The sequence below is a fragment of the Ceratina calcarata genome, unplaced genomic scaffold (assembly GCF_001652005.2).
Source record: "Ceratina calcarata isolate Rehan_Ccalc_2016 unplaced genomic scaffold, ASM165200v1 scaffold986, whole genome shotgun sequence".
Lineage (NCBI taxonomy): Eukaryota > Metazoa > Arthropoda > Insecta > Hymenoptera > Apidae > Ceratina > Ceratina calcarata.
Window position 1 is genome coordinate 12342 of NW_017181282.1, and position 8692 is coordinate 21033.

Below are 8692 nucleotides of genomic sequence, written 5' to 3' on the forward strand. Positions count from 1 at the left end.
GGTATATTTGAGGATATATTTACAGTCACTTTCTAGGTACCTTCGGCTGAGATGCATATAAGTCGACTTGTATACTACATATGTGTGAACAACACATGAATTCTGCTTCAAAACACGTGAAGAAGATGTACTTCAACGGAAACAACCCGAAAATCAACCTGGAAAGTGGAATTCTGGGGTATATTTGAGGATATATGTTCAGTCTCTTTCTAGGTACCTTCGGCTTAGATTTGTATAAGTCGACTTGTGTACTACATATGTGTGAACAACACATGAATTCTGCTTCAAAACACGTGAAGAAGATTCACATCAACGGAAACAACCCGAAAATCAACCTAGAAAATGGAATTCTGGCGTATATTTGAGGATATACTTACAGTCCCTCTCGAGGTACCTTCGGCTGAGATGCATATAAGTCGACTTGTATGCTACATATGTGTGAACAACTCATGAATTCTGCTTCAAAACACGTGAAGAAGATGTACTTGAATGGAAACAACCCGAAAATCAACCTGGAAAGTGAAATTCTGGGGTATGTTAAATATACTATTACAAATGTAAGTTATTAATATAAACAAAACTAATATACATACGAATTATTTGATCATTTGCTTTAAGCAATCTCAGTTCTGACGAATTATACATCACAAGCGTAAATTATAACACAAATTTGTTTTATAAAAATAAATTTATATAATTAAAGTTTAGCTACTCGTAACTTCTGTGCTAGTTTCTGACTCACTGTACTCAACATACTTTTCTATCCAAATTGTGCCAAACGCATCGGCTTGTTTTAAAACAATAACCTTTTCCGCATGCAATTCTAAATATTCAAGAAAAATCAGCAGGTTCTAGATACAGCAATAAATTTGAAAATAAATGCTCGACTTACCTAAACAGAGTACAAAGGTACGTGCAGTTTCTATTTTACTACAATTGTGCGGTAGCAACTCGTGGAAATTTATCCATAATTGATTGCTCCATAAAACTTCCATTTGTGCAAGTAGATCTTGTTTTGTTAGACGCATTGATGAACTGCAAATATGTTTATATTTATTATGAATCTAGAGTGTGGACATATAATATAAGATGACTGACGTAGACTTTTCCCTATAAATCATTTCTGTTTACCTTCTAACGAATGTCTTCCGGACCGTGACGACAGCTTCTCTAAAAGAATTATAAATAAACATGTATATTGTAAAATGTACGTTAAAAACTAGGTTGAATAAATAATTAAAAATAATGTACTCAGGTTTCTCTTCGTGAACAGTAATTTCTGGAACTTGCACCAGCGATTCTGCTTGTGGCTGTTCTGCAATTTGATCTACAAGCTCCCTTTCAACATCCAACAATGGAGCTGTTCTCTCCAATGTCTTGGATTGATCGGTTGTTTCGAGCCTAGCGAGTTGACTTATTTCGACGGTTTGATCTGGTACTTTACTCGTTTCGTCCTTTCGCAGAATTTCTTCAGCTGTAATAAGATTACAATTACAAACATTCCAATTACCAATCTTCTGATATTTACCTATTACATCATCAAATCTAGGTACATCAAATTCGTCTGGTACCATCGAGGGGTAAGTCAAACGTCGACGGAAGGATGTCATTAACGTTTTTCCCCATTTTGTACCAAACATGTGCATCGCAGGCTTCGTTAGATGTTCTTGCGCTGATAACTTCAGCGGTAAGGAAACTTTACACGGTTTAAGCTGTTATCATTGAAACGTACAGTACAGAATGTAAATTTTATATATTAAGAAATCGTCCATAACTAGAAGACTAAGTTTATGAACTCACTGTAGTCTGAAATGTAACGTTCTCCATACGTCTACGCATTGATGTTCCATCCAACATGGTATGTCGATCGATGATTATCCTTCTCTGTGTTCTCATTTGATTAAATTGTTCAGAAGCTTCTATCAATTGCTGTTCCAGAGATAATCTGGGAGGAGCCATAGCATGTGTTTCTATCTGCTGCTCGGATTGCTGTTCTAGTATAATTTCGGCTACAGGCACAGGTGCTGGTTCTAGTTCAATTAGAGTCGTAGGTATCAATTCTCTCTCAGCACTTATCGGCTGGATCTGTAAAATAAAATGTGGTCCATGGAAGTAAGGTAAATGTCTCAATCTCTGTTCACGTGACAATTTCCATTCACTAGCTCGTTTATCTGTAATTTATAAGCCAATAAGTAAATATTGTGATGTGAACAGAAATCGGGACATTTCATGTATAATATTAAAAGAATAAAGATGAAAAAAATTTCAAATTTTTCTTTTTATTCAACATACTTTACTTCTTTTTGAAGGAGGCTCTGTAGGAGATGTTAGAGGCCTCTTCTCAGGAGTAGAAGGAGCAAGTATATTAATTTCACTACCTGAAAGGAAGATAAAGCCTACATTTTTGTACTTGGTTTAGATGTGGAAAATTCTATTGTAAATGGAATTTTTTGATTACCTTCAATCAGAAATTCACGTTGACTAATTGGCTCGTGTGGTAACAAGGTTTCTGATTGTATCGTATTGATTCCTGAAGTACCTGGCATCGGATCTTCCGCTAAGTTCTCAGGAAGATCTGTTGGCTCATTCCAATTGAATCCTCTTATTTCCATACTAAATAATAATGTAATTGTATTTTTAGTTATTAATGTACACATGAAATAACACAGACATGTTTATAATTATAATAAAAAACTATTTAATCCTTTGAACTCGTAATATTGCATAATGAAATATGAAATGTAAGGGATAATAAAAACAAAAATGATGGTTGAAACGAGTACAAACGATTAACAGAGAGATATTTTTCTATCTGCAGAATTAGTAATTGAGATTTTTGGAAATGAAAAAGTGAGTATTAAGAATAGGATCTTGGAAGTGATGATAAATGACGGAGAACTGACAAGGATCCTTCTCCTTCATGTAATAGGAATCTCTCCAGTTCGTCAGTGGTAAGCACTCCGAAATTCATGTCTTCTTGTATCTAAATTTAAATTGAATGTAATATAGTAACATGCAGGTTTAAAATACGAGGTCAGTGCAAAAGTTTGTGCCTCATTTGCAGAGGCAGGTCATATCACATCGTACTTCGACATAGATATTCGTTTTAATATTATATTGTATAAACCTATCTAAAAATAGTACCCTCGCAAGTCTTCATTTTGTCTATTATTATACAAGTTTGGAAAGGACCTGAATATTGAAATTGTAGCAAAAACATTCTATTTGTACATTTGGACTGTGCTCTTGCTTCAAATCAGACAAGAACTTTTGCAATAAAATGAAGGAACAAGATTAAGGAAATAAGACATGCAGCAGCTCTCTTTGTTTTCATTACAAGGAATGATTTTTTCTTACCAAATGTTCACTGGTAATGGGATAAGGTTCTTCTGTAATCAAATGTTTATCCCTTGAGAATGGCAATGCGAGAGCGGGAGGTTCTGGTACCTCGAATAAAAAATCGGATACTGGATGTTCTTGATCCGCGTTTCTTAATCTAAAAAATTATAAGCGTTTACTATTTATACAAATCAGATCTTTCCTAAAGATAAGTACTTCAATAATCATACCTTTTTCTATTATGTAAATTACGGATCTCATTGATTACGCTATCTACAATAAAATAAGAAAACAAAAAATGTTAGAAAAATTTACGAAATACACTTTATTATAAAATATAATAAAGTTCATTATGAAAATTTCGTGACCTTGGAAGTATTTTGTTTGATAGTAAAGAATTCTCGTAGCGCCGAACATTAATTGAGACGAAAGGTAAAGACTTAATCTAACATAGTTTCCCCTGCCTCGCTGTTCAATTACTGATGAGACTTCGGCGCTGAAAATTTAAAGAAAAACCATAGGTATATGACAATAGATCGAGCACCTAAATGGTGGAGACTCTAGACCAGGTGATTCAGAGATAAAAAATGCATTGAAGAGCATGGATCAGCTCCATATAGAAGAGTTCGTTTATTTACTCTATTTTCTCTATATTTTATGGCATTAACAAAATTACATTGAACCCTAGGTCTACTTTCATATGTTTAAATGAAAAACAGCTTGACCGGTTCACAAATAACCAAGTAAATAGTGTGCGATTTAAGAAAGTACGGAGTCAACTGTACGGATACATATATAAGACAAAAAGAGAATCATACCAAACAGCGGCTACATCGATTTGTTTAATCATTATTGCTTTGCAAGTTTTTTTAAACATCTCCTCGCCTAAAATTGCGGCTAACCAGACTCGAGCCAATTTACCCCTTCCTCGAAGGGAGAGCAGCTCCGTTGAGTAAAACATTGTATAATAATTGATGACAATTAATTAAATTATCAAAATCGTATAAAATACAAATTGAAATGATAGAACTTCGTTAAAACTGACTACGACCGTTACAACTCTTACACCGGTTTCCTTAAAGTGGTTCTGGTCGTTCAGTCGTTCTCATTGGTTTTTCTGTAACTCCGAACTCAATCGAGTGTAAGTAAAATAAATCTTTTTAAATGTTGATCTTGTTAAATGATAAATAATATTTGTTAAATCTATTTATGAATTTTGACGTGATCTTATTACGGAAAATTCTTTTTAATTTACTAAAATGAATAAAAGTTTACAGTGCGATTGATTTCGTTGTTATACGTGTTGATTTGGCAACGTCGCCTTTTAAATTCGAAAATGTATATTTCGAAGCTATTTTCTAAGGTAGTAAAATAATTAACAAGTAAATACTAATGATTTTTCAAATCACTCCAAATTATCGTAATATTAATAATTGAGGATATGTACTACTTATTTTAAAATACGTATACGTTCCCATTATATTTGAAATCTTGGACCACCGATTTGAACTGACATATAGTACATGCTCCAAGATATGCTCTAAAGTACCATAAAGTACATACTATGGAAGGAGGAGATCGAAATTTTTAAATGGCAATATTGTAAATGATACACGCGGTGCAACTGAATTAGAAGACAATAAAATAATAATGGATGACACAAGTATTTTAGATGATACAGAACAATATGTATCAAAATCTCATTCTAAGCTTCTGGAAGCTGTATCACAGCTTGATAAAGGGCAAAGGTAAATATATATTAAATTTATAACCTCTATAAGTTTTATTTGTCATTTCTGAGAGACTTATCACACCTGGCATAATGAAATTATTTACTTATTTAACAGTATATAAAGATAATTAAATCAATATTATATGGGAACTGCATCTATTCCATGAGAAAGACATTTTAAATAGCGAAAATAATATGTCACATGGCACAACAAATTTTAATTAAATAGTTGTATAATCACCTTACAGAGTGAAGAAAGTGGAAAGAAGTGAACCTACATTAGAAGTGTCAGAATTTCATTTGGTTAAAAGTGGCATATCTGATCAAGATACAGTTCATGTGCAGGAAATAGCTAGAATTTTAAGGAAAAAAGGTCATCATATTGAGATTGCAAGGAACATAGAAACAGCAAAAAAGAATATTCGTGTATTACCAAAACCATTGGAGAAACCTGCAGCAGAAAGGGTGAGACAGTTAGTTGTTTTATGTAGTAAAAGATCGTAGTCTGTACATAATTCTACATAAGTATTAAGAATAATGTAATAATACACATTTAAAATTGATAAGATTGTTAATTTCTAGATAAAGAGAATAGTTGGCTTTGAAGGTACAAAGAAAGAACTAAAAAAAAATGGAACGCAGTAATAATGAAGAACAGAGTAGCAGACTCACTTCAGTTTCCTTTGAATCATTCGTCATTAAAATTGGAATCATCTAACGAGTTCGTAAAAAAATTTAGAATTCAATCAGATCTAGAGAAAGAACTTGCTGCATTAGAACCACAGAAAGAAAATATTGAAGAGAAAGACGACGAGTTCTCTTTGACATTAAAAGTAATTTGCAAAAAACCGTTTTTCGTTTTTCGTCTATAACTCGTTAACCATTGACACTAGCGAATTCTTTTTGCACAGAAATTGTATATCTCGTCGTCCCCTACAAAATGAGCCTAAATACGCCCCCCTACGTCCACCCGTTCGGGAGTTATTGAGGAAAAACGAAAAGTCTTTTTAAAAGTTCGCTGAATTCGACGGGCGAATTTCGCGAATGCCAATAAAATGCCAATAACTCGTGAAATATTGCAGTTGGAAGCAAAAGAACTTTTGGTTAAAGCATTCTGATGACTAATACGTGTATTTCGCGAAAAAAAACAATTCTTTTTTTTTGACATTTTTCCAAAGGGGTTAGCCTTCAGATTTTCGCGATTTTCGTTTTTCCTCAATAACTCCCGAACGGATGGACGTAGGGGGGTCGTTAGGGTGCCTTTCTTGTAGAGGACGATCTGATCTACAAGAAAGGTCGTATGCACTTTTCGCGTATCTGCAAGGGTTTAGGAGTTATTGAGGAAAAACGAAATTTCTTGTTAAAAGCGAAAATTCTTGGCTCCAATATTGCTGCACCAGAGAGAAAAACGGGTTCGCAGCCGTGAACGCTAGATGGCGCCGCGAGCAACCCCAATGTGGCGTCACTGCGCCAACATATCTAGGGAGTTTTACGCCCTTGCGTTAAACCAATGTAGGCTTCTTCCTTAGCCGTTCAAACTCCTCAACGGTTAACAGTCCTCGTTAACGCATCATCGAGAACGCACGTTCGCGTTACAAATACACGTCTTACCTAAGCCGCGTTCCGCCGTATCCGAATCAATCGTTGATATCCGACGCGCATCCGCCCTCGCGGATTACTATTACGAATAGTGATTAAACGACGAATCGAAGCGAATCGATATCTTTTGTATCGAGCTCAAAATTTCTAGCCACGCGTGGCGATCGTACTTGTAAGCGACCACGAGGTTCGCCATTTTATACAGACATTGTACGCGGGCCTTTTCGCCATCAGAATAAACGATCCTGTGCAATCGTTAATCAGCGTTTATCATTTCTTGGAGGTAGAGCTCCATACCTGCCTCATCATAACGGTTCAGTAAATTTTATTATATGGGAGCAAAGGGTTTTGGAATCCGGAGTCAGATCATAACGGCTCTCGCCATGTGCATGCGTACCACGCATAAGACGATACCAGAGAGTCCTGCTGCCCTGCACACAGCCCCCACATAAATTGGTGACCCCGACGTGATCGGTTAGCTAATTACCGAGTAGATTCAGTGACCGTGAAAAACACGTGGCTAGCGTCCGAACTGAAATTCCGTCCAACGTCGGCCATCCAAACAAAGTGCACGTGGCGTGTTGTACTCGTGCAAATTACTTTGTGCGCGTGTTGTGCAGTGCGCGCATTATCGTTATCGAGACATTCTAATGCCGGTAACGCGTAATCAAGCGCGACTCGAAAACGTTGACCCTCAATCGCCGGATTGTTCAGATCCAGGCATCGCGATGACGGAACCTTCCGGTAATTCCCCAGCGCTCGCGCAGCGTTCCGTTAAGTGTACGTTTCCAACGTTCATCAAGGACGACCCGGAATTATGGCTCAGACAAGTGGAGCTATATTTCGTCCAGAACAATAAAACGACGGACGAGGACAAGTTCGGTGCGGTGTGCGTGAACATTAACGGTGACGCACTCGTGGCTGTGCGTGACATCGTGCTTGCTCCCCCGGAGCAGAGTAAGTACGAGGCCGTTAAACGACGCATTCTCGAAACTTTTGGCGAGTCGCAGGAGGCTAAGCTGCGGCGACTGTTACGAACGCACGAGATGGGCACCGAAAAGCCGTCGGCATATTTGTGTAAGTTGCGCGCGGTTACGAACGCATCTCCAAACGATTCCGTGCTAAGGTCGTTGTTCCTTGAACAATTGCCACCCAAAGTGCGACCGATACTGGCTGTTAGCGACGCAGTCGATTTACAAACGCTCGCGTTGTATGCGGATCGCATCTACGAACAATTTAATGTGCTCGGGAGTTCCGCGTCATCGCCGGGAGTGAGTGCGGTCGCGAGCGCATCGAGTCCGACGCCGACCATTAGCTCGAGTGCTAGTTCGGGTTATTCAGATCCGTTGTTAGAAATTTGCGGTCGCTTACGCAGACTCGAGGCTGAGATTCGTAACTTGAAAGACGCTGGTGCGCGAAGTGACAGTTTCCGCCGTCGACATAGATCGCAAGAACGCAATCGCGGTCGATCTAAATCTCGCGACGGGTTGTGCTACATTCACCGCCGATACGGTGAGCAAGCGCGAGGCTGCAGACCCCCATGCAGTTGGTCTCGTTCTTCCGCACAGGGAAACGGAAACCTCCGGTAGTCTCGGCGACAACCACCGGAGCATTTACACAACGTCGCCTCATCGTCAGTGACAGGGTCTCTGGAACACCTTTCCTGATTGACACGGGCGCAGATGTGTCTGTCATCCCTGCATCGGTGCAGGATCGGCAACGTCCACAAGGACCACCTTTTTTCGCCGCCAACGAGACGAAAATCCTCACGTTCGGGGAAAGAATTTTAAAACTCGACCTAGGTCTTGGTCGCCCCATGGAATGGCCTTTCACGATTGCTGTCGTCAATAGAGCAATCATTGGTACTGATTTTTTGAATCATTTTGATTTGCTAGTAGATGTTCGAGCTGCAAGACTCATTGACGCCAAGTCATCAAGCGAAGCACGCGGAACAGTGACTTCGTCGTCGACCCCGTCGATACTGCGAGTCAAGGGCAGCAACCGGTACCAAGAGCTCCTGAA

At 38.2% G+C, this 8692-nt stretch overlaps 4 protein-coding genes across 13 annotated transcripts in view; 2 read left to right on the forward strand and 2 right to left on the reverse strand.

Moving 5' to 3' along the window:
* The window catches only part of LOC108631973 (U3 small nucleolar RNA-associated protein 14 homolog A-like), a 6873-nt gene extending 3628 nt beyond the window's left edge, over positions 1-3245 (forward strand). The window contains exons 3-7 of one of the 9 annotated variants that reach the window (XR_003390016.1): positions 1256-1435; positions 1550-1687; positions 1762-1858; positions 1939-2741; positions 2819-3245. The gene's annotated coding sequence lies outside the window, so the exon portion shown is untranslated. Of the gene's footprint in view, positions 1-874; positions 1208-1255; positions 1477-1549; positions 1688-1761; positions 1859-1938; positions 2742-2818 lie in introns of those variants that run through there. The other 8 variants (XR_003390021.1, XR_003390017.1, XR_003390018.1 and 5 more) reach the window with 8 other exon arrangements.
* Positions 517-3461, reverse strand: LOC108631970 (uncharacterized). 2 transcript variants are annotated; one of them, XM_018036245.2, is made up of 9 exons: positions 3358-3461; positions 2459-2613; positions 2293-2378; positions 1801-2085; positions 1529-1712; positions 1252-1474; positions 1132-1170; positions 893-1035; positions 517-823 (listed from the first exon to the last, which is right to left on the reverse strand). In XM_018036245.2, the coding sequence occupies exons 2-9, from the start codon at positions 2610-2612 to the stop codon at positions 705-707; spliced, it is 1233 nt and encodes a 410-aa protein (XP_017891734.1). In that variant the 5' UTR covers position 2613; positions 3358-3461; the 3' UTR covers positions 517-704. The 2 variants fall into 2 exon arrangements, with proteins under 2 accessions (XP_017891734.1, XP_017891733.1); XM_018036244.2 differs by lacking the exon at positions 3358-3461 and having other exon boundaries at positions 2459-2671.
* Positions 3311-4731, reverse strand: LOC108631972 (uncharacterized). Its single transcript, XM_018036247.2, has 4 exons — positions 4158-4731; positions 3708-3835; positions 3570-3612; positions 3311-3496 (listed from the first exon to the last, which is right to left on the reverse strand). Exons 1-4 carry the CDS (start codon positions 4298-4300, stop codon positions 3334-3336), a joined length of 477 nt encoding a protein of 158 aa, XP_017891736.1. The 5' UTR covers positions 4301-4731; the 3' UTR covers positions 3311-3333.
* A 41-nt stretch (positions 4732-4772) lies between these two features.
* LOC108631969 (U3 small nucleolar RNA-associated protein 14 homolog A-like) lies at positions 4773-5899 on the forward strand. The gene is made up of 3 exons (XM_018036243.2): positions 4773-5087; positions 5320-5536; positions 5654-5899. Exons 1-3 carry the CDS (start codon positions 4990-4992, stop codon positions 5714-5716), a joined length of 378 nt encoding a protein of 125 aa, XP_017891732.1. The 5' UTR covers positions 4773-4989; the 3' UTR covers positions 5717-5899.
* The last annotated feature ends 2793 nt before the right edge of the window (positions 5900-8692 follow it).

Excerpts from the sequence above, each read along its gene's own strand:
- LOC108631970 (XM_018036244.2), bottom strand. The coding sequence starts at position 2,657 with ATGTGTACATTAATAACTAAAAATACAATTACATTATTATTTAGTATG. Across the intron at positions 1,475-1,528 it reads TAGATTTGATGATGTAATAG|CTGAAGAAATTCTGCGAAAG; the intron begins GTAAATATCAGA and ends ATCTTATTACAG. Across the intron at positions 1,171-1,251 it reads GTTCACGAAGAGAAACCTGA|AGAAGCTGTCGTCACGGTCC; the intron begins GTACATTATTTT and ends TAATTCTTTTAG.
- LOC108631969 (XM_018036243.2), top strand. The coding sequence starts at position 4,990 with ATGGATGACACAAGTATTTTAGATGATACAGAACAATATGTATCAAAA. Across the intron at positions 5,088-5,319 it reads CAGCTTGATAAAGGGCAAAG|AGTGAAGAAAGTGGAAAGAA; the intron begins GTAAATATATAT and ends ATCACCTTACAG. Across the intron at positions 5,537-5,653 it reads AGAAACCTGCAGCAGAAAGG|ATAAAGAGAATAGTTGGCTT; the intron begins GTGAGACAGTTA and ends GTTAATTTCTAG.
- LOC108631972 (XM_018036247.2), bottom strand. The coding sequence starts at position 4,300 with ATGTTTTACTCAACGGAGCTGCTCTCCCTTCGAGGAAGGGGTAAATTG. Across the intron at positions 3,836-4,157 it reads ATCGATGTAGCCGCTGTTTG|CGCCGAAGTCTCATCAGTAA; the intron begins GTATGATTCTCT and ends TTAAATTTTCAG. Across the intron at positions 3,613-3,707 it reads TCAAACAAAATACTTCCAAG|ATAGCGTAATCAATGAGATC; the intron begins GTCACGAAATTT and ends ATTTTATTGTAG.